This window comes from Scyliorhinus torazame, chromosome 3 (assembly GCF_047496885.1).
Source record: "Scyliorhinus torazame isolate Kashiwa2021f chromosome 3, sScyTor2.1, whole genome shotgun sequence".
Lineage (NCBI taxonomy): Eukaryota > Metazoa > Chordata > Chondrichthyes > Carcharhiniformes > Scyliorhinidae > Scyliorhinus > Scyliorhinus torazame.
This window is the reverse complement of record NC_092709.1, coordinates 136774765-136802511: the sequence shown is the minus strand read 5'-3', so window position 1 is coordinate 136802511 and position 27747 is coordinate 136774765. Positions and strand designations below refer to the sequence as shown.

The 27747-nt window shown below is 45.8% G+C and overlaps 1 protein-coding gene across 1 annotated transcript; it reads right to left on the bottom strand.

The window, feature by feature from the left end:
• Positions 1-21803: 21803 nt before the first annotated feature.
• On the bottom strand, positions 21804-27410 carry LOC140408696 (uncharacterized). Its single transcript, XM_072496248.1, has 2 exons — positions 22265-27410; positions 21804-22204 (listed from the first exon to the last, which is right to left on the bottom strand). The coding sequence occupies exon 1, from the start codon at positions 27062-27064 to the stop codon at positions 23642-23644; it is 3423 nt and encodes a 1140-aa protein (XP_072352349.1). The 5' UTR covers positions 27065-27410; the 3' UTR covers positions 21804-22204; positions 22265-23641.
• Between the last annotated feature and the right edge of the window lie 337 nt (positions 27411-27747).

Genomic DNA, 27747 nt, shown 5'->3' with positions numbered 1-27747 from the left:
AAAAACATTTACATGAAAAATTAGAAATGTTAAGCTTTGATAAAATATCAGGATTTGAACTCCTAATTTTGACTGACACCGTAGCACATTGCTGAGGGGCAACTGCCTTGTTTGAAATGCCAATCTTTTGGTAAGATCTCAAAATGTGATCCTGTCTGTTTGCTCCAGAAGGTTATTAAAGGTCCCATGGTATTTTAGAGAACAGCACGGAGACATTCAAGTGTTATCAATCCTCTCTCAGTCAGCACTATAAAAAGATTTGTTGGTTCTAGTTATTTGTACAATTTGCTGAATATAAAATGGCTGCCACATTTGCTCACAGCTGTCATTGTGTTCTTTAAAAAAATAAGTAAATGGCTGTGAGGTACTCTTTGAGACATTTGGATAAAAGTTATAAAATGTTACATAAAAGCAAATATAGGGCGCGGTTCTCCGACCTCGTTACGCTCTCACCCAAGCGAAACGAGGCCGGTGAATAACGGGAAAGGCCGAAAACAAGAACCGCGCCAGGCGCCAAACAGTTTGCGACACAACCAGCCTGATCCCTAGGCGAAATCGAGATCTCGCGTAGCGTGGCGATAAACCAATTATCACCACTTAAGCCCCATTTCCATACAATTACCAAGAGCCACCTATATCCAACGGCCTCCCGTCATTCATCCGCCTCCCCTGCAAGTGGTCACGCTGGTGCCTGTTAGCACTGCTTTTGAAAAACGTGAACCTGGCGGAAGGGCTTCTGTGGGGAGCCGAGGAGATGATTAGCCATCATTGCTCTCCTGCCGGGAGTCCTTTGAGGGCTCTGAGGCCGGAGGGCCCCGCCTCACTTGTCGGCAGCAAATGCACAGCCGTGCCACCCTGTCCCGTGTGCTGGCTGTGAGACGCGGCCTCATCCATGGGACGGGTCCAGGCTGACGCCCAGCTCCCCATCTCCCAGTCAGTGACTGTAGGGCCCAGGGCTTCACTTTGAGATGGAGGGGCAGCTGGTACGATCCCTGGCTGCCCCTGCATCATCTGCCTCTGCCCACACTGGCGGTTCCCCATGGTCGAGACTATTGTGTTGACGCCCTCAGCGATGCTCCTCAGTGACTGGGACATGTTCTGTAGTGCGTTGGCAATGCCTGCGACTGTGACAAGCTACGCAGTGCCTCAGCTTTGCGGGACATGTTCTGCAGAACCTCACCAAGGTCAAGCTGGTACTGGGTGACATCCCCCAGCGAGGCGGATGTTCTGCCGAGTCGCTCACCGACAGCGTGACGCCTTGGACACTTTCACTCATGGTGCTGACGTCATGCACCAGGCTCTCTACTGCGGTCATCACCCTTGCATGAGTTGGCCTCAGTGCCACACAATACCGGCAACATCTCCTGCGCACGTAACCTCTACGACTTCTCCAAACGTCTATGAGTCTGCTGGAGTGTCGCTGAAATCTCCCTCTGAACGTCCAGACTGCACCCTAACGTCTCCATCAGTTCCAGGATGACCTCTTCCACAGATTCAGTATCAGGCTAGGATCCAGCAGACCTTCGACTGCTGTCTCACCTGGGGATTCCTGCCTCCACCTGACGTGCATGAGCAGCGGTGTGGTGCTCACCATATTGTGCCCCAGAAGCCTGACCATTAACATTTCCCACCGAGGTGCGGTATCTGCACTGGTGGAGAGTGGGGATGACAGTTGTGACGCGGCTCGTACGGTGGCATCCTCGGAGCTTTCCCCCGAGGTGGTCTCCTGGGAGGCTGGTGAGGGTGCCACCCAGGAAAGTCTAGTGCCGTCGGCTGGAGGACCTGCGGGAGAATGGACATGTGCACAGTGGGAGAGATGGGGCAGTCAGTAAGGCAATAACAACTCACATTTGACAGGCCCCCTGGGTGGGCCCCGGTGTTTCCTCACCTCTGTGGCACCTGACAGTCTCCGCGTTGGTGACTGCCTTGACCTTGGCCACATCGGTCACCTCCAGAGCCCGCTCCTCGAAGGAGGTGAGGATCCTAATGGCTGGCACACCACCCCCAGACTGGGCCCTCTCCCGGCGATTGTAGGTGAGCTTTTCCTGAGGAAACACAGAAAGGGCATCTTTAGCCACATGCGTTGTCCACATTGGTGGGAGGGGTGTGTGAAGGAAGGGTTGGGGGATTTGAAGGGGGGAGTGGGTTGAAGAAGGGTTGGGGGGTTGAAGGGGAGGGAGGTAGATGCTCCCATTGTGGGGGGGGGGGGGGTAGGTCCCGGAGGGTGTTGGGGGGGAGGGGCATTGATGTCTACTCACTCGTGCTGTCCGGAGTAGGTCATTGACCTTCTTCTTGCACTGGAGGTCAATCCTCCTGGTCACATTCCCCAAGCTCACAGCCGCCGTCACCTCGTCCCAGGCAGCACTGGCTGCCCTATGGCTGACCCTTCTGGACCATCGGGAAACAGGACATCCCTCCTGGCCTCCACGGCTTCTTGCAGCCTCTCCAGGTCTGCGTCCCCGAAACTTGGGTATGATCTCCTCGGTGCCATTGTAACGAGCTGGCTGGGGTTGGCCATGCAAGTGCAGCTTAAGTGCTGCTTGACCTTGTTAGCGGGGAGGCTGACGAGCATGATCTTGGCGAATCAGTTGGCACGGTAGCACAGTGGTTAGCACTGTTGCTTCATAGCTCCAGGGTCCCAGGTTTGATTCCCGGCTTGGGTCACTGTCTGTGCGGAGTCTGCACGTTCGCCCCGTGCCTGCGTTGGTTTCCTCCGGGTGCTCCGGTTTCCTCCCACAGTCCAAAGATGTGCAGGTTAAGTGGATTGGTCATGCTAAATTGCCCTTAGTGTCCAAAAAAGTTAGGTAGGGTTACAGGGATAGGGTGGAGGTGTGGGCTTAAGAAGGGTGCTCTTTCCAAAGGCCGGTGCAGACCCGATGGACAAAATGGCCTCTTTCTGCACTGTAAATTCTATGAAAGCCTTAATTTGCAGCGAATAGCCTGTGAGGCCTCGTTAAGTTGACCAATTAACGTTGAATAGTGTTGCTGGCCTTGCTGGGCCAAGCACCGGGAAGCTCACGGCAATTCCCGCTCGCTACAATACTTAGAAATCTTTCCTGAGAATCACACCCATAGTTTTGTAATATATACCATTACGAGTAATTGAGAATGCAGTAGTGAATCCTGGGAAGGATGTTTAAATATCCTGATCCGCATGTATCTTCAACCAAAACCAACAAAAAAAGTTAACTCGTCATTTATCTGATTGCTGTTTTTAGGATCTTGTTATGTGTAGATGAGTTGCTATCTTTGCCTATGAAACTACAGGGACTCGACTTCAAAAGTAGTTAATTGATTGTGAAGAACTTTCACATACCCTAAGGTCAGTAAAGAATTTTGTAAATACAAGTTTTATTAATTATTCTTCATTTCTTCCACGGATTACAGCTTGATCTAAGGAGATAAAATTCTATATAGATTGCATGGGACCAATTGCTTGTGTTCAAGTGAGTGAGGTCTGGACTGCAGAGATCGTGCACCTGGCGAAGCTACACGGGCTGCGGGGAATGGGGATTCTTCCAACTCTGCATGGGAGAAAAAGCCGAACTACAGTCAGGCAAATGGAAAAGAATTACTAGTTGCTTGTAATAAAGGGGATCATTTGTGCCACGTATGCCAATAAAAATTGGAAGGGCGGATGTATAGACCCTAGCAGCCTGGATCCAAAAGTGGAGGGGAAAATGGCCACCATGGATACATTTGATGAGAATTATCAAGCATGGAATTAAAATAAGGAAAGATTCCAATTATTTCTCATAGCAAATCAAACACTGGAGGACCTAAAGTCCTTCTCATCTCAGTAGGGCATAAAACATTTATACTGTTGCAGAATCTAGTTCACCCAACAAAACCAGGACGTAAGTCCAACAGTGAATTAAATAAAATCTTAGAGGGGCACTTTTCTCATAAATTGCTATTGATTGCAGAAAAAATTTGGTTCCACTGCAGTAGTCGGGAAGACGCTGAAAGCATTTCACAATTCATAGTGCCTTTAAGAAGCTTAGCAAAATATTGTGAATTTGGTGCAACATTTGATGATACTCTTCATAACAGGCTGGTTTGTGGACTCTGCAGTGAAGTTATTCAGAGGAAGCTGCTTACTGTAAGTGATTTAACTCTAAAAGCTGTTACGGAAGTTGCCACATCTATGGGGCTAACAATGAAAGAAACAGATAGGGGCTGGAGCGAAGGTCTACAAAATGGATACCTCAAGAAACGACTGCAAAGGTGCAACCATGTCACCATTGGTTAACTACTTACTTACCTTGCAGGTCAGCTGTTTAGTTCGGGAGAGAGAGCCGGGACCTTAGAAACAGCGCGGGAATTTGAAAAAGCGCGGGAGCTGCGAGGCAGAGGGGACCGTTTAAAAGGTCGCTGCCTGGGTGAGGTAAGTACTGATTAACTACTTACTTACCTTGCAGGTCAGCTGTTTAGTTCGGGAGAGAGAGCCGGGACCTTAGAAACAGCGCGGGAATTTGAAAAAGCGCGGGAGCTGCGAGGCAGAGGGGACCGTTTAAAAGGTCGCTGCCTGGGTGAGGTAAGTACTGATTAACTACTTACTTACCTTTCAGGCCCAGTCGATTTCAGCAGGAGCGGAGCAGGCTAGTCCATTTCAGCGGGGGCAGTGTGGAAGTGATTTCTGGGAGGTAAATCTCTCCTTTAAATTAAAAAAAAAAAATTTTAGTGTTTAAGGTGGGAACAGGAAGTCGACCCGCGGACTTCTGGGAAGACCCTCACCAATAAATTCTGGTGGAGAGGAAACCCGAGACACTACACGTGTAGTGTCTCCCACCCGCCCTCCTCCTCTAACCTAATAATAAAACCCATTGGTGTGAGGTAAGTACCATATTTTGTTATTGTTATTAATATTTTTTTTTGTTTTTAAAATTTAATTTAGTTGTTAGCCAGATCTTGGCAGAAAGTTAGAGGGATGGCAGGGAAGGGAGTGCAATGTTCCTCCTGCAGGATGTTTGAGGTGAGGGATGTCGTTAGTGTCCCTGCTGATTTTACCTGCAGGAAGTGCTGCCATCTCCAGCTCCTCCAAGACCGAGTTAGGGAACTGGAGCTGGAGTTGGAAGAACTTTGGATCATTCGGGAGGCAGAGGGGGTCATAGATAGCAGCTTCAGGGAATTAGTTACACCAAAGATTGGAGATAGATGGGTAACTGTAAGAGGGACTGGGAAAAAGCAGTCAGTGCAGGGATCCCCTGCGGTCGTTCCCCTGAGAAACAAGTATACCGCTTTGGATACTTGTGGGGGGGGGGACTTACCAGGGGTAAGCCATGGGGTACGGGCCTCTGGCACGGAGTCTGTCCCTGTTGCTCAGAAGGGAAGGGGGGAGAGGAGCAGAGCATTAGTAATTGGGGACTCGATAGTCAGGGGCACAGATAGGAGATTTTGTGGGAGCGTGAGAGACTCACGTTTGGTATGTTGCCTCCCAGGTGCAAGGGTACGTGATGTCTCGGATCGTGTTTTCTGGGTCCTTAAGGGGGAGGGGGAGCAGCCCCAAGTCGTGGTCCACATTGGCACTAACGACATAGGTAGGAAAGGGGATAAGGATGTCAGGCAGGCTTTCAGGGAGCTAGGATGGAAGCTCAGAACTAGAACAAACAGAGTTGTTATCTCTGGGTTGTTGCCCGTGCCACGTGATAGTGAGATGAGGAATAGGGAGAGAGAGCAATTAAACACGTGGCTACAGGGATGGTGCAGGCGGGAGGGATTCAGATTTCTGGATAACTGGGGCTCTTTCTGGGGAAGGTGGGACCTCTACAGACAGTTTGGTCTACATCTGAACCTGAGGGGCACAGATATCCTGGGGGGAGATTTGTTAGTGCTCTTTGGGGGGGTTTAAACTAATGCAGCAGGGGCATGGGAACCTGGATTGTAGTTTTAGGGTAAGGGAGAATGAGAGTATAGAGGTCAGGAGCTCAGATTTGACGTCGCAGGAGGGGGCCAGTGTTCAGGTAGGTGGTTTGAAGTGTGTCTACTTCAATGCCAGGAGTATACGAAATAAGGTAGGGGAACTGGCAGCATGGGTTGGTACCTGGGACTTCGATGTTGTGGCCATTTCGGAGACATGGATAGAGCAGGGACAGGAATGGATGTTGCAGGTTCCGGGGTTTAGGTGTTTTAGTAAGCTCAGAGAAGGAGGCAAAAGAGGGGGAGGTGTGGCGCTGCTAGTCAAGAGCAGTATTACGGTGGCGGAGAGGATGCTAGATGGGGACCATCTTCCGAGGTAGTATGGGCTGAGGTTAGAAACATGAAAGGAGAGGTCACACTGTTGGGAGTCTTCTGTAGGCCTCCAAATAGTTCTAGGGATGTAGAGGAAAGGATGGCGAGGATGATCCTGGATAAGAGCGAAAGGAACAGGGTAGTTATTATGGGAGACTTTAACTTTCCAAATATTGACTGGAAAAGATATAGTTCGAGTACATTAGATGGGTCGTTTTTTGTACAGTGTGTGCAGGAGGGTTTCCTGACACAGTTTGTTGACAGGCCAACAAGAGGCGAGGCCACATTGGATTTGGTTTTGGGTAATGAACCAGGCCAGGTGTTGGATTTGGAGGTAGGTGAGCACTTTGGGGACAGTGACCACAATTCGGTGACGTTTACGTTAAGGATGGAAAGGGATAAGTATACACCGCAGGGCAAGAGTTATAGCTGGGGGAAGGGAAATTATGATGCCATTAGACGTGACTTGGGGGGGATAAGGTGGAGAAGTAGGCTGCAAGTGTTGGACACACTGGATAAGTGGAGCTTGTTCAAGGATCAGCTACTGCGTGTTCTTGATAAGTATGCACCGGTCAGGCAGGGAGGAAGGTGCCGAGCGAGGGAACCGTGGTTTACCAAAGAAGTGGAATCTCTTGTTAAGAGGAAGAAGAAGGCCTATGTGAAGATGAGGTGTGAAGTTTCAGTTGGGGCGATGGATAGTTACAAGGTAGCGAGGAAGGATCTAAAGAGGGAGCTAAGACGAGCAAGGAGGGGACATGAGAAGTATTTGGCAGGAAGGATCAAGGAAAACCCAAAAGCTTTCTATAGGTATGTCAGGAATAAGCGAATGACTAGGGAAAGCGTAGGACCAGTCAAGGACAGGGATGGGAAGTTGTGTGTAGAGTCTGAAGAGATAGGCGAGATACTAAATGAATATTTTTCGTCAGTATTCACTCAGGAAAAAGACAATGTTGTGGAGGAGAATGCTGAGCTCCAGGTAAATAGATTAGATGGCATTGAGGTACGTAGGGAAGAGGTGTTGGCAATTCTGGACAGGCTGAAAATAGATAAGTCCCCGGGACCTGATGGGATTTATCCTAGGATTCTCTGGGAGGCCAGGGAAGAGATTGCTGGACCATTGGCTTTGATTTTTATGTCATCATTGGCTACAGGAATAGTGCCAGAGGACTGGAGGATAGCAAATGTGGTCCCTTTGTTCAAAAAGGGGAGCAGAGACAACCCCGACAACTATAGACCGGTGAGCCTCACGTCTGTAGTGGGTAAAGTCTTGGAGGGGATTATAAGAGACAAGATTTATAATCATCTAGATAGGAATAATATGATCAGGGATAGTCAGCATGGCTTTGTGAAGGGTAGGTCATGCCTCACAAACCTTATCGAGTTCTTTGAGAAGGTGACTGAACAGGTAGACGAGGGTAGAGCAGTTGATGTGGTGTATATGGATTTCAGCAAAGCGTTTGATAAGGTTCCCCACGGTAGGCTATTGCAGAAAATACGGAGGCTGGGGATTGAGGGTGATTTAGAGATGTGGATCAGAAATTGGCTAGCTGAAAGAAGACAGAGGGTGGTGGTTGATGGGAAATGTTCAGAATGGAGTTCAGTCACAAGTGGAGTACCACAAGGATCTGTTCTGGGGCCGTTGCTGTTTGTCATTTTTATCAATGACCTAGAGGAAGGCGCAGAAGGGTGGGTGAGTAAATTTGCAGACGATACTAAAGTCGGTGGTGTTGTCGATAGTGTGGAAGGATGTAGCAGGTTACAGAGGGATATAGATAAGCTGCAGAGCTGGGCTTAGAGGTGGCAAATGGAGTTTAATGTAGAGAAGTGTGAGGTGATTCACTTTGGAAGGAATAACAGGAATGTGGAATATTTGGCTCATGGTAAAGTTCTTGAAAGTGTGGATGAGCAGAGGGATCTAGGTGTCCATGTACATAGATCCCTGAAAGTTGCCACCCAGGTTGATAGGGTGGTGAAGAAGGCCTATGGAGTGTTGGCCTTTATTGGTAGAGGGATTGAGTTCCGGAGTCAGGAGGTCATGTTGCAGCTGTACAGAACTCTGGTACGGCCGCATTTGGAGTATTGCGTACAGTTCTGTTCACCGCATTATAGGAAGGACGTGGAGGCTTTGGAGCGGGTGCAGAGGAGATTTACCAGGATGTTGCCTGGTATGGAGGGAAAATCTTATGAGGAAAGGCTGATGGACTTGAGGTTGTTTTCGTTGGAGAGAAGAAGGTTAAGAGGAGACTTAATAGAGGCATACAAAATGATCAGGGGGTTGGATAGGGTGGACAGTGAGAGCCTTCTCCCGCGGATGGAAATGGCTGGTACGAGGGGACATAGCTTTAAACTGAGGGGTAATAGATATAGGACAGAGGTCAGAGGTAGGTTCTTTACGCAAAGAGTAGTGAGGCCGTGGAATGCCCTACCTGCTACAGTAGTGAACTCGCCAACATTGAGGGCATTTAAAAGTTTATTGGATAAACATATGGATGATAATGGTATAGTGTAGGTTAGATGGCTTTTGTTTCGGTGCAACATCGTGGGCTGAAGGGCCTGTGCTGCGCTGTATTGTTCTATGTTCTATGTTCTATGTTCTATTGTACACATGTTGGACACTCAGCAGGGGAATGCTGGAGTAAAACAAATACATGCAAGAACTGTGGCAAGAAGGGCCAGATTATCAAAGGATGTTGGGCTCAGAAAAATTCTCCTTTGTGTAAGGAAAAAAACACAGCTAAACAATCTAGTTGTGTCTGCCAATTAGTGGCTGAAGCTGAATATCTTTTATGACATGTGATTGCTGTTTTGATTTCCACAGTACTATACCCAACATGCCTATATGTTTGCTGTATTTCCCACCGTGCTGAGAAAGATCTCTAATAACTACCCTTGTCTAGTTTAAAACCTGTTAATGTTCATAACTACATTTGTCTCCTTCTAAGCTGTTAATGCTCATCATAATACCAATCTCAATATTGAATTATTTCAATTAGGCCAAATTACTGCCCTTCAGGAGGGTTGGAGGTCAGGGGGTTGGGAGATTGGCGGTCAGTGTGGTGGGGAGGGGTGGTAATTCGGAGATCATGTGGGGAGACCAGAGGTCATGCATGGGTTTGGGGGCTCGGAGGTCAGAGGTTTGGGGGTATGAGAGGTCAGGGGTGGGGAGGATGGAAACCGCGGGGGAGAGGAGGGTCAGATGGCAGGGAGAGTTCAGACATTGGGGAGTGGTGAGAGGGTCCATGGGTTCGGACCTGGTGTGTTGGGTTGGGTCGGGGCAGGGGCTTGGGGAGGTTGGAGGTTCGGGTTGGGGTGGGGGGCAGATTGGGTCGGGGAGTGTCAGGCCGGGTCTGGAGCTCAGGTTGGGGTGGCGTCGGCTGGGTTGGGGAGTTCGGGTTGGTTGGGTCGGGTCAGGGGGTAGGGTCGGGGGCCTGTGTCAGGGTGTGTGCCGAGGGTTGGCTGGAGGGGTCAAGTCATTCTGGGGATTGGGTGGGGGCGGTGTGACTCCCATGTGGGTGAGGGTCGGGGGAGGGTTGGAAGGCGGAGAATACCATGGGTGGGCTGATAATTTGGGAGCATTAAGAGAGGGGTCAACAGGCTAAGCCTGATACAATTTAAGGTGCTACACAGGGCGCATATGACTGGAGCACGGCTTAGTAAATTTTTGGGGGTAGAGGATAGGTGTGCGAGATGCTCGAGAGGCTCAGCGAATCGCACCCACATGTTCTGGTCATGCCCGGCACTACAGGGGTTCTGGGTGGGGGTGGCAAAGGTGCTTTCGAAGGTGGTGGGGGTCCGGGTCGAACCAAGCTGGGGGTTGGCTATATTTGGGGTTGCAGAAGAGCCGGGAGTGCAGGAGGCGAGAGAGGCTGACGTGTTGGCCTTTGCGTCCCTTGTAGCCCGGCGCAGGATATTGTTAATGTGGAAGGAAGCCAAACCCCCGGGTGTGGAGACCTGGATAAACAATATGGCAGGATTCATAAAGTTAGAACGGATTAAGTTTGTGTTAAGGGGTTCGGCTCAGGGGTTCACCAGGCGGTGGCAACCGTTCATCGACTACCTCACAGAAAGATAGAGGGAATGGAAAAGAAGTAGATATCAGCAGCAACCCAGGGGGGAGGGGGGGGGGGAGGAATCAGACGGACTCTCAGGGATGTTATTGTATATGTATAGGTATTTGGTATATGTAATTGTATATTGGATTGTTGGATTGTATTTTTGGAGAGTATTTATTTTGGACAAGGCAGTTGCCATTTAGTTTTGTTTTTTGTTTTTGTTTATATATTACTTATTTATTTGTTTAAAACTGGCCACGGTTATTTATATTGCTTTATTGTTGTGTAAAAGAAACACTACGTATTGTTAAGTTTGGCCAAAAAACTTGAATAAAATATATTTTTTTTAAAAAGAGAGGGGTCAGCAGTGTGGAGGTGTCCCATGCCGGGATCGGTCTGGGGATTTATAATAGCTATGCAAAAGTTAGAAGATAGCAATTTAAATTGTTTTGTTGGCTTCTGGACAATTGCCATGTAAACGCGTACGTGGGAACTTTCAAGAGGGATTCCCCAGCACATCTTTAGGATACACCCCCAAATCCAACGCTGGGGAGGCAGGAAGGTACGGCCATAATTTTGAAATGTTGTGGACGTTCTTCTCTCAGCCCCTTTACAACAATGTTCTTGATTAACCCTTTCTCATTGCGCAATACTAAATCCAAAACAGGCTGTTATTGTTGGTTCCTTGGCACACTAATATAGAAAAACTATCTTCTGTAAATTCTATGAATTCATCCTCCACACTATTACTGCAAATTCGGTTGGCTTATGTGAAGATCAAAGTTCCTTGTGATTACTGTATTACCCTTGTTATATGCACTTCTAATTTCCAGAGTTAAACTGTCCTACACTACAACTTGCTGTTTCTTAGCTCCACCCAAACTGACTCTACTACTCGATTTTTTGATTTAAGATCTTTTCTCTCTACTATCTTTATAACAATCCAACTCTTCCTCCTTTTCCATTTTGCCTGTCACTTCTAACAGTTAAGTATCCTGGAATATTTATACCTATCATTGTCATTATGTTACCACATCTCTATAATAGCTATTAGGTCAAACCGACTAATTTCTATCTATGCTACTAATTCATCTAATTTGTTGAGAATACTTCTTGCATTCAGACATATGTTCCTTTATCTTTTACCTTTTTTCTAACTTTCCCTGATGTCTTCTCCACATCCCCATGCCCTATCACCTTTTGTTACTTTGCCTGTTCCTGACCCATTTTGTTTATTTTTATCCAACATGCTCCTCTGCTTTAGAGCCGTGACATTTTTGCCAGGACTCAGCAGGTCTTAGCAGCATTTGTGGAGGGAGCATTCTGATGAGAGGTCATTGACCAGGAATATTAACTCTCCAGTGAAGCTGTCTGACTTGCTTAGTATTTCCAACGTTTTTTTTCTTTATTTCAGATTTTCAACATCAATCATATTTTGCATTTGGTTTTTAAGAAGTTTGAGTTTGTAAATTCATTTACCCTTACTGCTTAAACAAGTGATATGGCCAAAACTGTATGGCCGCAGCCATGCTTCTGGCTTGTCAGCAATTCTAACTGGATAATACTGTTTGAGATGCATGAAAACATATCCCTCAATTCAACAAGAATGTTGTGAATCTTTCTACCAATTCCATTTATGTCTTTAATAGGTTCGTATAGAAACTACAAAGGAAATCGTCATGAATTATTACAGCAAAATACTACATTAGCTGCCGCTAAATCACATGCAAAGTCTGCAACATAGAAATTCCATTTGTTTTGTAAGTTAATAACAGGGCATGTATTCTACCTAAACGCAAGAGGAAAGTAATTGATGGAAATGATTGCACTATGCGTTTTTTGTGACGTGTTCTTGGATGGCCCGGCCCCATTGGATCCTGCGAGAGAATGGACATGTGGTTCGTGAGAGGGAAGACTCATTTTGCCTGGCATGAACAACTCACTTGGGCCAGGTCATCTGGGTGAAGAGGCAGTGGATCCTCAATTCTGCGGCACAGGTCAATCTCGCTGTCGGTGATTGCTCTATCCTTGGTCAACCCCGCAAATTCCAGGGCCCGTTGCACATAGGGGGTGAGGACTCTGATGGCTGGAACGCTGCCACTGTTCTGCACCCTCTCCTGCCTACTATATGCTAACTTCTCTGCAGTGACAAGAGAGGGCATTGTGAGACGCATACTTGATGATCAGGGGCCTATGGCAGGTGACATGTGTAGCACTGCTGTTGGGTCTCCATGCTCTTGTACTGGTGGGTGCCAGGGTGTGCTGGGGCACAGGTGTGGTATTATGCTGGGGGCGGGGGGTGTCATGTGAGGTGCCAGCCACCGACTTACTGGGAGCGGGGGGGGGATCACGTGGGTGGCAGCAGGACTGATGCCAGGCGGTCTGTGTCAACTTATCCGGTGTAGGTCGTTGGTTGCCATTCTGCACTGGGCGAAGGTCTCCTGATCACGCTGCCTGAACCGCCAGCTGCTGCCACTGCCTCCCAGGTGGCATTGGCGGCCCTGTGGCTGCCCTCTGGCTGATCCTCCGACCCCCCCTCGGGGGAACAGGATGTCCTGTCGCGCCTCCATGGCGTCTAGCAGCCTGGCCAAGTGGGCATCCCCGAAGCGTAGAGCACGTTAACATGGTGGCATGGCTGTGTGCTGACGAGTTTGTTCTGAGCAAGCAGTTTATGAGCCGCTTCATATTGGCCAGACAAATCCACTGGTGGGTCAGCTAATTCAGCTGTGAAGCCCATGGGGGATATTTCTGGCCCTAAGCACTCGCGAAGTAGCGCCCGCTACGACACTTAGAACATCACACCCTACAATAAAGCCCATGCGTCTTGGCTATACCTCCTCGCCTCCAGAATTGTTGTTATTGTTACATCAATAAAACAAAAACAAAATTGCACCATGTCAACTCATTTCTGAGAAAATGACCCATAGCTTCTGAGTTCCCTAGCGTTGCATTTAGGGGGTACCTCTGGACAATTGTGCTGCACTGGGAGCCATCTGACATGGCTTTGCCAGTTTTACCCTGATAATTACTCTGAAAGAGTTAGATGGGATAAAAACTTAACTCCAGAGTAATTATTAAAAAACCCAGACCCAACCTGGCATGGGACACCCCGCCAAACACTATCCTCCAAGGGATCCAGCACCCCCATACCTGACCCCCCCCTCCAGGATTGACCTCCCTCCCTCCTGGACTGAGCCGCTCCTCTCTCACTGACTCCCATCCTTCCCTCACTAACCCCCTCCCTCGGGTTTTAGAAAAATGAGGTGCAAATTAATTTCATCAGTGTTGTAATATGGCAGAAATCTTTCATATAGTTTTTTTTACCTTCTTGATAAAGCATAGTTAAAGAAAAGTGTTTTGATTTCTAGACTGTATAACTATTGAAGGTATTAATTGCAAAATGAGTTTTTGTTCAATTCTTACCCCTGTAATATCCCGAGGAGAGACAACTTCAGAAACATGAGTGAGGTAGGGTCAACATTTGTCACCTTCAGTGATGCAAATCTCGTTTTAATAAAGCATTCTATTTAATAATACAGCATTCAATAATCCTGAGGGCATTGCTTGCATGATCTGTATTCGAAAGCCAGCTTAATTTAATGAACATTAAAAAAAAATGTTCTAATATTTTGTATTTTTCAAACCATTAAATATGCTTGCAGTTCAATATAATTCAAGTAGAAAGCTCTTACTAAGATTCATCTGGTACAACCAAGCATGGCTAAAACCTACAGGAAAGGTTAATAATCTTGTTGGGATTCACAAGAATTTAGCAGTGTGAAAGGACCTTGTGGGGTGAAAGCATTTGTTGATGCATAGGCACTGTAATTATATCTAATTTTGGGATACAGTAGCATTGAATGTATTCATGCACAAAGCAGCAGTAAGTATGTCTTAAAATTCAGTGCACACCAATAATAACAAAGACAACATTTTCTACACATATATTCTCGGCTACACAATAAAGATAACTCCTTATTTGGAGAGGAACGTTAGAACGATTCTCAGATTTTTATACAAAAGCAAAAAAACAGTGGATGTAGAAAATCTGAAATAGAAACACAAACTGCTGGGCATTCTCAGATTTTTATTGTTTATCTCTTTTAGGTCAGTTCACTCTGGCTTTGGCAGAGGACTGAGAATAGTTGATCCACCCAATCTTAACCACAGATGTTTGATGAATTAAATACAAGCCCTCTATGTACTGAGTTTAGCACAAAAAGATGCTGCATTATCCAAGGCATCATCTTTCTGCTGAGGTGTTAGGATTCATAACAAAGACATAAAAAACAGCATAAGTGTACTTTACCTGAATGCTCGTAGTATACGAAATAAGGTAAATGAGTTGATGGCGCAAATCATCGTGAATGACTATGATTTAGTGGCCATTACTGAAACATGGTTAAAAGATGGTCACAACTGGGAGTTAAATATCCAAGGGTATCAGACTATACGAAAGGATAGAATGGACGGTAAGGGCGGTGGTGTAGCTTTGTTGTTTAAGGATGGCATCCGGGCAATAGTAAGGGATGATATTGGTGCTATGGAGGACAAGGTTGAATCAATTTGGGTGGAAATCAGGAATAGTAAGGCAAAAAGGTCAGTGATAGGAGTAGTCTATAGGCCACCAAATAGTAACAGGATGGTAGGGCAGGCAATAAGCAAAGAAATAACGGATGCATGTAGAAATGGTACAGCGGTTATCATGGGAGATTTTAATCTGCATATCGATTGGTTTAACCAGGTTGGTAAAGGCCGCCTTGAGGAGGAGTTTATAGAATGTGCCCGGGATAATTTCCTGGAACAGTATGTAATGGAACCTACAAGGGAACAAGCGATCCTAGATCTGGTCCTGTGTAATGAGGCAGGATTGATTAATGATCTCATAGTTGGGGATCCTCTTGGAAGGAGCGACCACAATATGGTGGAATTTAAAATACAGTTGGAGGATGACAAGGTAAAATCAAACACTAGTGTTTTGTGCTTAAACAAAGGCGATTACAATGGGATGAGAGAAGAACTAGCTAAGGTAGACTGGGAGCAAAGACTTCATGGTGAAGCAGTTGAGGAACAGTGGAGAACCTTCCGAGCGATCTTTCACAGTGTTCAGAAAAGGTTTATACCGACAAAAAATAAAGACGGTAGAAAGGGGAAAAATCGACTGTGGATATCTAAGGAGGTGAGGGAGAGTATCAAATTGAAGGAAAAAACATACAAAGTGGCAAAAATTAGTGGGAGACTAGAGGACTGGGAAGTCTTTAGGGGACAACAGAAAGCTACTAAAAAAGCCATAAAGAAGAGTAAGGTAGACTATGAAAGTAAACTGGCTCAGAACATAAAAGCAGATAGTAAAAGCTTCTACAAATATATAAGACAAAAAAGAGTGGCTAAGGTAAATATTGGTCCTTTGGAAGATGAGAAGGGAGATTTAATAATAGGAGACGGGGAAATGGCTGAGGAGCTGAACAGGTTTTTTGGGTCAGTCTTCACAGTGGAGGACACAAATAACATGCCAGTGACTGATGGAAATAAAGATATGATAGGTGAGGACCTTGAGATGATTGTAATCACTAAGGAGGCAGTATTGGGCAAGCTAATGGGGCTAAAGGTAGACAAGTCTCCTGGCCCTGATGGGATGCATCCCAGAGTGTTAAAAGAGATGGCTAGGGAAATTGTAAACGCACTAGTGATAATTTATCAAAATTCACTAGACTCTGGGGTGGTCCCAGAGGATTGGAAAGTAGCAAACGTGACACCACTGTTTAAAAAAGGAGGTCGGCAGAAAGCGGGTAATTATAGGCCGGTAAGCTTAACTTCGGTTGTAGGGAAAATGTAGGGTTAGGTGGATTGGCCATGATAAATTGCCCTTAGTGTCCAAAACTGCCCTTAGTGTTGGGTGGGATTACTGGGTTATGGGGATGGGGTGGAGGTGTTGGCCTTGGGTGGGGTGCTCTTTCCAAGAGCCGATGCAGACTCGATGGGCCGAATGGCCTCCTTCTGCACTGTAAATTCTATGAAACTGGTTTGTCTGTTATTTATTTTTTCCATCTGAAAAATCAAATGAACAGATCAAGAGTGGAGAGGGCCCTATTCTTTAATTTGTACTTTCTATCTTCGTTTGAACACTCCAGAAGTGCCCTTTCCAGGACTTCCGGATTTCTTTTGCTACCATTTCTTTCCTTTTTTTTTGAACTGGTTTATTTTCCTTATCCTTTCTGTCCTTCATATAATTAAAGCCTGTTAAGCCTCCTCCTTCTGTCATTGCACCCCTGAGTGAGATTCGAAGAATCTCAAACTCCTCTTTTTCTCACTCAGTGATCCAATCTGGTCGAAACCTTACCCTGATACATTCCTGATATTGCTACTGTATTTACTTTAATTACTTTATTTTAATTACGACTGGATTTTTATGAAGGTAAGTTCCAAACATGATATTTTAACTTGAACATCTGTCCAATCAATGCTGCTAACGGGTTTTAATTCACTGTCTTCCCACCAATTGGGTCATGTGTTTCAATTGTGATACAATTTATTTTGCTCCAGACACCATGCTTCTCTAAGTCAACTGTATGTTTACCCAGATTCTGAACAATCTTGCCTTTACCTTTTACAGCTTCACTGATTATTTTCCCTGCAGTCTTAGTTGGTAGCTTCACACACACTTCCCTCTGTGTTATCAATTGGTTTTAATATCTTAATTTTATTACCTGCATCTATTTTTATCAAATCCTTTCCTGCCATCAGATTCTCATTTCCTGATACTGCAAGTAATTCTCTTAATTTAACTGTTGGTCCAATATCTTTATTCTCTAAAGCTCCTTCTACCATGTATTTAACATTCTAAACATCATTATTTTTGCTGGTGACGTTCTTGTGATCGTCGGGCACTAGAACCCTGCGGAGCTATGCAGTGTCAATTTCAACGCTCAGTTTCAAAGCCTTCAAGTAGCTGACTGCTGCCCAGTACAAACTCTTTATCTGTTTATTCTTTTTTTTGCAAATAATTTTTATTAAGGTTTTCATAAAATATTAATAACAAAGTGAAAAAGGAACCCAACAGGGTTAAGTACAAAACACAGTCTGGAAAAGCAACCCTCCATACCCCTTCTCCCCCGTGTACATAAATAATAATTTAACATTGACACCCCGACTTAACACCCCTCAGACCCTCCAGTGTAAATAACAAAAACAAAAATAAAAATAAAGTAAAGTAAACCCCCCCCTCCCACGAGTTGCTGCTGCCATTGACCAATGTCTACCGTAAGAACGGTTGCCACCGCCTAAAGAACCCTTGTACCGACCCTCTCATTGTACCGACCCTCTCAAGGCGAGTTTCACCCTCTCCAACTGAATAAACCCCGCCATATCGTTGATCCAGGATTCCACGCTTGGGGGCCTCGCATCCTTCCACTGAAGAAGAATCCTTCGCCAGGCTACCAGGGGCGCAAAGGCCAGAATACCGGCCTCTTTCGCCTCCTGCACTCCCGGCTCCTCTGCCACCCCAAATATTGTGAGCCCCCAGCCCGGTTTGACCCTGGATCCTACCACCCTCGACACCGTTCTCGCTACGCCCTTCTAAAATTCCTCCAGTGCTGGGCACGCCCAGAACATATGGGTGTGATTTGCTGGGCTCCCTGAGCACCTAACACACCTGTCCTCACCCCAGAAAAACCAGCTCATCCTTGTCCCGGTCATGTGTGCCCTGTGCAGCACTTTAAACTGTATGAGCCTCGCGCACAATGAGGAAGAGTTCACCCTCCCTAGGGCATCTTGCCCACGTCCCTTCCTCAATCTCCTCTCCCAACTCCTCCTCCCACTTGCCTTTCACCTCCACCACCTCCACCTCCTCCTCCTCCTGCATCACCTGGTAAGTTTCCAAGATCTTCCCCACTCCCCCCCCGAGAGCACTTGTCCTGTACTGTGTGTGGCAGCAGCCGCGGGCATTCCACCACCTGCCGCCTGGCAAATGCCCTTACCTGTAAGTACCTGAAGGTGTTCCCCGGGGGGAGCCCGTACTTCTCCTCCAGCTCACCTCGGCTCGCGAACTTCCCGTCCACAAACAGGTCCCCCAACCTTCGTATCCCTGCCCTGTGCCACCCCGAAAACCCTCCATCTGTTCTCCCTGGGACAAACCGGTGGTTCCCCCGTATTGGGGTCCACACCGAGGCCCCAGCTTCCCCCGTGTGCCGCTTCCACTGCCCCCAGATTTTGAGGGCAGCTGCCACCACCGGGCTCGTGGTATACCTCCTTGGAGGGAACGGCAGCGGCGCCGTTGCCAGCGCCCCCAGACTCGTGCCCACACAAGACACCGTCTCCAACCTCTTCCATGCAGCCCCCTCCCCCTCCTTCACCCACTTGCGCACCATCGTCGCATTGGCGGCCCAGTAGTACCCACAGAGGTTGGGCAGCGCCAGCCCACCCCTATCTCTACTCCGCTCCAGGAACACTCTTCTCACCCTCGGAGTCCCTCGCGCCCACACAAACCCCATTATACTCCTGTTGACCCGCCTAAAAAAGGCCTTCGGGATAAACACGGGGAGGCACTGGAACAGGAACAAAAACCTTGGGAGCACCGTCATTTTGACTGACTGCACCCTACTCGCCAAGGACAGCGGCAACACGTCCCACCTCTTGAACTCCTCCTTCATTTGCTCCACCAGCCTTGTGAATTTAAGCCGATGCAGGGCCCCCCAGCTCCTGGGCTCCTGGCCACCTGGACCCCAAATACCTGAAGCTCCTCTCCGCCCTTTTTAATGGGTGAACCACGAACAGCTTGCTCTTCCCCATGTTGTGCTTGTACCCCGGGAAATCCCCGAATTCGCTAAGGATCCTCATTACCTCCGGCATTCCCCCCACCGGGTCCGCCACATATAGCAGCAAGTCGTCCGCATAGAGCGACACCCTATGCTCCTCCCCACCCCGCACCAACCCCCTCCAGTTCCTCGACTCCCTCAGTGCCATAGCCAGGGGTTCAATCGTCAGTGCGAAGAGCAGGGGGGACAGGGGACACCCCTGCCTCGTCCCTCGGTGCAACCTAAAGTACTTGGCCCTCCTCCTGTTTGAGGCAACACTTGCCAACGGGACCTCATACAACAGCCTAACCCACCTGACAAACCCCTCCCCAAACCCAATCTCTTCAGCACCTCCCACAGGTACCCCCACTCTACCCTATCTAAGGCTTTCTCAGCGTCCATCGCCACCACTATCTCTGCCTCCCCCTCCCTCGCCGGCATCATGATAACGTTCAAAAGCCTCCGCACATTCGCGTTCAACTGCCTCCCCTTCACGAACCCCGTCTGGTCTTCGTGGATGATCTGCGGCACAGAATCCTCAATCCTCGTGGCTAAGACCTTCGCCAGCACCTTGGCATCTACATTTAGCAACAAAATCGGCCTGTAAGACCCACACTGCAGGGGATCCTTGTCCCACTTCAGGATCACGGAGATCAGTGCCCGGGACATCGTCGGGGGCAAAGACCCCCCTCCCTTGCCTCATTGAAGGTCCTAACTAGCAACGGGCCCAACAGGTCCATATATTTGTCATAGAATTCGGCCGGGAAACCGTCTGGCCCGGTGTCTTCCCCGCCTGCATACTTCCTATCCTTTTTGTCAGCTCCTCCAGCCCAATCGGGGCCCCCAATCCCGCCACCGGTCCCTCCTCCACCTTCGGAAACCTCAATTGGTCCAGGAAGCGGCCCATCCCTCCCTCCTCCAGTGGGGGCTTGGACTGGTACAATTCCTCATAGAAGTCCCTGAAGACCCCATTGATGCCAACCCCACTCTGCACCACACTCCCGCCCCTGTCCTTAACTCCCCCGATCTCCCTAGCTGCGTCCCGCTTCCACAGCTGATTCGCCAGCATCCGGCTTGCCTTTTCCCCATACTCGTAAATCGCCCCCTGGGCCTTCCTCCACTGCACCTCCGCCTTCCTGGTGGTCACCAGGTCGAATTCGGCCTGGAGGCTGCGCCTCTTCCTCAACAATCCTTCCTCGGGCACCTCCGCATACCTCCTGTCTACCCTCACCATCTCCCCCACCAGCTTCTCCCTCTCCCTCCACTCCCTCCTCTCCTTGTGGGCCCTAATGGAGATCTGCTCTCCCCTAACCACCGCCTTCAGCGCCTCCCATACCATTCCCACTTGGACCTCCCCATTATCGTTGGCCTCCAGGCACCTCTCTATACTTCCTTGGATCCGTTCGCTCACCTCCTCGTCCGCCAACAGCCCCACTTCCAAGCGCCACAACGGGCGCTGGTCCCCCTCCTCCCCCAGCTCTAAGTCCACCCAATGCGGGGTGTGGTCCGAAATGGCTATCACCGAGTACTCAGTATCCTCTACTCTCGCTATCAGCGCCCTGCTCAAAATAAAAAAGTCAATTCGGAATAAGCCTTATGGACATGTGAGAAGAATGACAATTCTTCTCCTTGCAAATCTCCAAGGGTCCACCCTTCCCATCTGGTCCATAAACCCCCTCAGCCCTCTAGCTGTCACCAGCTTCCTACCCGTCCTAGACCTGGAGCGATCCAGTGCCGGATCCAGCACCGTGTTAAAGTCTCCGCCTATTATCAGGCCCCCCACTTCCAAGTCTGGGATCCGACCCACCATGCGCCGCATAAAACCCGCATCGTCCCAATTCGGGGCATACACATTGACCAGTACCACCCTCTCTCCCTGCAGCTTATCACTTACTATTATGTACCTACCGCCATTGTCTGCCACAATCCTCGACGCCTCGAATGACACCTTCTTTCCCACCAAGATCGCCACCCCTCGATTTTTGGCATCCAGCCCCGAATAAACCACCTGTCCTACCCACCCTTTCCTCAATCTTACCTGGTCTGCACCTTCAGGTGTGTCTCCTGGAGCATAACCACATTCGCCTTCAGCCCCTTCAGGTGCGCGAACACGTGAGCCCGCTTGACGGCCTATTCAGTCCCCTTACATTCCAGGTTATCAGCCGGATCAGGGGGCTACCCGCCCCCCTCCCCCGCCGACTAGCCATAACCCCTCCTCGGCCAGCCACGCGCCTGCACCCCACGCCCGGCCCGTTCCCCACGGCGGCAGACCTCCGTCTCGACCACCTCCACTCGCTCCAGCTCCCCCTTGACCATAGCAGCAGCAACTCGATTTCCTCCACCCCCCCAGCCCCCCCCCCCCCACCCCCACCCCCCCCGGCTAGGACCCATCTAAAGGAATCTTTTAAATTATAGGATCTTGTAATCAGAAGATTCTAGGTTCGACTCCTGGCTGGCTCGCCAATTGAAGGAATCTTAAATTTATAGGAATCTTAACCTGTCGAACCACGCCAAGTTTGGGGGAAACTTAGTTGATGAATCAAGTCCTGGCGCAATACGACAAGTTGTAAGATTTGTAATATTTGTAGACTGTGTTAAGTTGTTCGATTCCTTGTATTATTCGACTGTGTATAGTTGAAGGAATTTATATCATCTCTGCTATTCGGTTATCAGTAGCACTTTGCGAATACTGGAACTCAGCAGAAATTTGTAGTATAAACTCCTCAGGTGCCAAAAAGAATTGTTTTATTTGTAGTCGCTTGATTACAATTTGAAAGTCATTTAAAAGGCAATTCGTAGACAATTCAAAGCTTTCAGAGAATTACAGACATTATCTTTCTTTGCTTAGGCAGACAGCTCGAAAGTAACTTTTTAAAGGTCAAAGTCTGGCAATGAAACATGAAGAGAGAGAGAAAGCTAATCTTCAGCTAAACTCAAACTCAAAGTCAAAAGTGGACTAACATCACTGACACAGACTGTTAAACTGACAACCCCCAAAAGACACAAACTAAAATGGAGACTAGAATCAAAGGCAAAAACTGACTAAACTAACAGAAAGACAAAACTTAAGCTACAAAGACAATACTCACAAAGACAACAAAACCCCAACCTAACCTAACCTAACCTAACCTAAAATAACCTAACCCAACCTAACCTAACCCAACCTAACCTAACCCAACCTAACCCAACCTAACCTAAAATGGCCGGGCGAAACTTTTTAGTTATACACTTTCATATCTGTCTTAAATCGTCTAATTACACCCCAATATAATCCTAATTGGTTTGGGTTAGACTCAAACACATTTGATTTGATGGCAAGCCGTCCATCTTCAATGTGCAACATCAGCTTTTCTGACCTAGCTGTTATCTGCATTGTGAACAATGGTGCTGTGTATTCAATCCCTTGACCTTGACAATTAGCACAAGACAGTGTCATTATCTTGAAAATATGCATTTGCCAGAACAACGGACTTCAGTAAAAGTGAATTATGCTGTATAAATGGGTATTTAAAACTGGGGCTCAACATTTATGCTTAAACAGCTATCTTTTACCTATACTAGTTGTATTTGAAATACTTGGCTTCTACAGTCGGCCCTTTGATAAATCGAAAAATTGAGATATATCAGGAAAGATTAAAATACATCATTAATGCGATAGGATAGGTAAAAACGCAAAGAATCATTGCAGTTTTAAACAATAAAATGGAATTAACATTGCAACAGGCATTTCAAAATAATTATTATAATTAATGAATTAATCAAATTTGATCACATTGGTAATTAATAATAACTTCTTGTCAAATGATTATACAATAAAAGTTGAACATATGATCTAGTAATAAATGGTAAAATGATTATCAAAATTGATGTCAAGTCTTTGACATCTTCTGGATAATACACAAAAGCTTGTTGAAAGGGTTAATTTTCTTACAGAGACAAAAGAGGCGTATAGCTTGGAATGATGCCATTCGCATCTTTAAACTTTTTTTTTGTCACTCAAATGGACTGGGAGTAAAAGTTGGATTGCTGCCAAATTCCCGTTATCAAATTTCTTTGAACAACCTGTTCTTTTGGCTTTTAATCAAAGATTGTTGTTTTTTTTTTAAACCAGCTTCCACATTGTTTGAAGTTTTAATTTCCAGGCTAATTCCAAACATTTATTTTAAAATATCAAATACAATAACTTATTAAATATATAACTGAACCAATCTTGTGCTGTATCTTGATTTTCTGTAGATGAATTTGCCGATTCTGTTAAAGGAAACACAGCTAACAAGATATGTTAATTTCTTTAAATTAATAAAGCAACGTTCAGAATGACAGTTTTCTTAAGTTGACAGTTCTTGGCAACTTTTTAGCGATACATTGAGGGTTCTTTAGCTGCTTTGATGGCAGCCGTTCTCTTCTGAGTAAGTTCCCTTTTTCGTTTGGAAATTTTCTGTCCCAAGTAAACATCTTTCTGGGCAATTTGTGCTTTGTGAAAGCTAGCTTTGCGACTGTTAGTACTGAGGTGGTTCAAGACCATCCGTAAATCTTTGTCATGATCATCTTTATTGATAGAGGTTATCAGAACATCATCTTCATATTGGATAATGGTGGAAGGCCGAACAGGCAGTTGCCTGAGATGATTCTGTAAAGCCATGTGGTAAACAGTTGGGCTATTATGATACTGTTGTTGATTAACTGTAAAAGCAAACCATGGTTGTAGTTGCTTAGCCAGTAGGGCTGACCAGAAGCCATACTGGGTGTGTCTTGTTGGTACGTGTTACATGGTTGACCACGAGGTGGAGATGTATTGTAGTGAACATGGTCTACTTCATTATCATCTCTTGAATCCATCCGTTGTTTTTGATAGCATTTTGCCATCCAGTGTCCTACTCTACCACAGGAAAGACATTGTGGTATTTTCTTACGTGATTTTAATGGAGGAAGGATACATGTTTGCCCTGGTGCTGGTGGTGAAATTGTAGTTACTGCTGATATTCCTGCAGGTGCTGCAACAGCCGCCGCTGGAGCAGCAGGTAACATGGGCTGGATTTGAGCAATAGGCTGCATTTGAGCAGCTGCAGTGTTAAAAGTTGCCTGATTGTGCAAACCACGATCTATCTGAATGCATCGGTCAACTATGTCTCGGTATGTGCCAGCTGTGGCCCAAGCTGGTAAAACCAAATTCAAGGCAGCAGAAACTCCAGGTTTAACACCGGCTATAAAAGCCGTTTTTAATGGACTTAAAGTGCTTGCATCCCATGTGTCATTTTCCTGGTCGAGTGTCATCCCTGAATATTCCATCCAAGTACGTAAAAATCTTTCCTCAAAATCCTGAATATCTTCATTCTTTTTTTGAAAGCAAGCTGTGATCTTAGACCAATTGGTCCTCGGGGGGCGAAATTGTAATAGCCAATTCTTGATTGTTAGCCAACCAGCTTCTAAATTTTGCAAATCGTCTCCAAGGGCAACTTCTACTTCATTTCTAAGGGTTGAACTGATACGAGTACCTAGCATGATAGTCAGAATTTGTACTCCATCAAATGGGTGGAGACTGTAAATGGCTTGTAATCTGTGAATTCCATCCCATGTGATCTTACCACCCTTTTTAGGGTGTGGAAGACCCTTGGACCATTCGTCAATTTTAGAAGGATCAATTTGTTCATGAACCCATTGGTGGTCAAATATGTTTCTAGTGATAGTTTCACCATCTTCTTCTATTTTTTTGCTTCCAACTCTAACCCGTTTGCGTTTTAAAGGGGCTAGTCGAATTGCTTTAGTATTTTGTATTGTAGGAACACTATCTTCGTCTGATTCATCCGACAGAGAAAATGATTTATTTTTAACAATTGATCTCGGCTGTGCAATTGCCGATTGTGCCACTCGGTGGGTGGCTTGGACTGCTTTCTGAGTTTGTTCAATCTTTTGTACAGAAAGCATGTTTGTCAAAGATTTACAATGTTCAGTCACGCTGGTTATATTTCTTTCTAAAACACATCTTTCTTTCACTAACTTGCAATTTTCAAGTTCAATTCGCTCAGTTTTTAATTGCAATTGTCGGTATTTTGACTCCACTTCAAAGACTTGATTTTGGAATTCTGTTATTTGAAAAGATAACTGCTGGAGTTCAGAGGTTTTGTTTTGCAAATCTGTTTTAATTTCATCATGATGCTCAAGTTTGGATTTTGCAACTCGTAAATCTGTTTTAATTTCATCATAATGCTCAAGTTTGGATTTTGCAACTTGCAAACCTGTTTTAATTTCATCAGAATGCTCAAGTTTGGATTTTGCATCTTGCAATTCTGTTTCAAGTTTGGATTTTGCATCTTGCAATTCTGTTTTAATTTCATCATAATGCTCAAGTTTGGATTTTGCAACTTGCAAATCTGTTTTAATTTCATCATAATGCTCAAGATTGGATTTTGCATCTTGCAATTCTGTTTTAATTTCATCAGAATGCTCAAGTTTGGATTTTGCATCTTGCAAATCTGTTTCAAGTTTGGATTTTGCATCTTGCAATTCTGTTTCAAGTTTGGATTTTGCATCTTGCAATTCTGTTTTAATTTCATCAGAATGCTCAAGTTTGGATTTTGCATCTTGCAGTTCTGTTTCAAGTTTGGATTTTGCATCTTGCAATTCTGTTTTAATTTCATCATAATGCTCAAGTTTGGATTTTGCAACTTGCAAATCTGTTTCAAGTTTGGATTTTGCATCTTGCAAATCTGTTTTAATTTCATCAGAATGCTCAAGTTTGGATTTTGCATCTTGCAAATCTGTTTCAAGTTTGGATTTTGCATCTTGCAATTCTTCAACAACTGTAATTAATTGTTTTTTAGTGGACCAATACTCATCATCGCTTCGCTCAGTAGTTAATTGCAACTGTTGGTATTTTGACTCCACTTTAAAAACTTGGATTTGAAATTGCTGGAGTTCAGAGGTTTTGTTTTGCAAATCTGTTCTAATTTCATCATAATGCTCAAGTTTGGATTTTGCAACTTGCAATTCTGTTTCAAGTTTGGATTTTGCAACTTGCAATTCTGTTTCAAGTTTGGATTTTGCAACTTGCAAATCTGTTTTAATTTCATCAGAATGCTCAAGTTTGGATTTTGCATCTTGCAAATCTGTTTCAAGTTTGGATTTTGCATCTTGCAATTCTGTTTTAATTTCATCATAATGCTCAAGTTTGGATTTTGCAACTTGCAAATCTGTTTTAATTTCATCAGAATGCTCAAGTTTGGATTTTGCAACTTGCAATTCTGTTTCAAGTTTGGATTTTGCAACTTGCAATTCTGTTTCAAGTTTGGATTTTGCATCTTGCAATTCTGTTTTAATTTCATCATAATGCTCAAGTTTGGATTTTGCAACTTGCAAATCTGTTTTAATTTCATCAGAATGCTCAAGTTTGGATTTTGCATCTTGCAAATCTGTTTCAAGTTTGGATTTTGCATCTTGCAATTCTTCAACAACTGTAATTAATTGTTTTTTAGTAGACCTATACTCATCATCACTTCGTTCAGTATTTAATTGCAGCTGTTGGTATTTTGACTCCATTTTAAAAACTTGATTTTGGAATTCTGACTCCACTTCAAAAACTTGATTTTGAAATTCTGCGATTTGAACATTTAACTGCTGGAGTTCAGAGGTTTTATTTTGCAAATCTGTTCTAATTTCATCATAATGCTCAAGTTTGGATTTTGCATCTTGCAAATCTTCAAGAACTGCACTTAGTTGGTCTTTAGTGGACTGAAGCTGATGATCACTTTTATTTTTAACAATGACCTCTTGCTGACTGTGTATCTGTCCCGTAATTACCAGGGACCATTTTACACGTTCTGCACCGTGTAATCGTGTGCATTTTCCCCATGCTCTCTTGATATTATTGAAGGACCACTGTCCTCTGGGGATATCATACTTTGATTCAATTTTTTTTTGAGGTTTCACATAGGTTAAAATGTCTACGAGTGAAAGATCTACAATCCCCCAACATATCTTCAACAGAAACATCTGGTATTCCAGCACCCCCCTTGGATGTAGTGGGGAGTAATTTTCTGTCTGCGAAAGGCTCTGAATCTACACTTTGATTAGGATCAGCCATAACTTTTCTTGATCGCTGACTGACGTTTTATTTTAGTTACTGCAGTGACTCATCTTCCAGTCACGCCTGATAGTCTGACCGACCGACTGGCACTTGATTTATTTAACACAGTCTATAAAAAATGTTCTTTTCAAGGGTCGAAGTACTGATTGATGCGGCTTTAAGACTTTTAATGGGTGAAAAAGATATTTCTTACCCCAGTCTAGCCGTGGGTTCCGGCTGTCTTCTGGGCCTCCTCCGATTATCTCCGAAGCTTCCCGAAGGTTCCCGACCTCCTCCGATTATCTTCGAAGCTTTCCGTCGTCACCTGGGCCTCCGAAGGTCGCCTTCGCCTTCAGTACTCCCCCCCCCCCCGACTGCCTGACTACGCCAATTAAAGGAATCTTTTAAATTATAGGATCTTGTAATCAGAAGATTCTAGGTTCGACTCCTGGCTGGCTCGCCAATTGAAGGAATCTTAAATTTATAGGAATCTTAACCTGTCGAACCACGCCAAGTTTGGGGGAAACTTAGTTGATGAATCAAGTCCTGGCGCAATACGACCAGTTGTAAGATTTGTAATATTTGTAGACTGTGTTAAGTTGTTCGATTC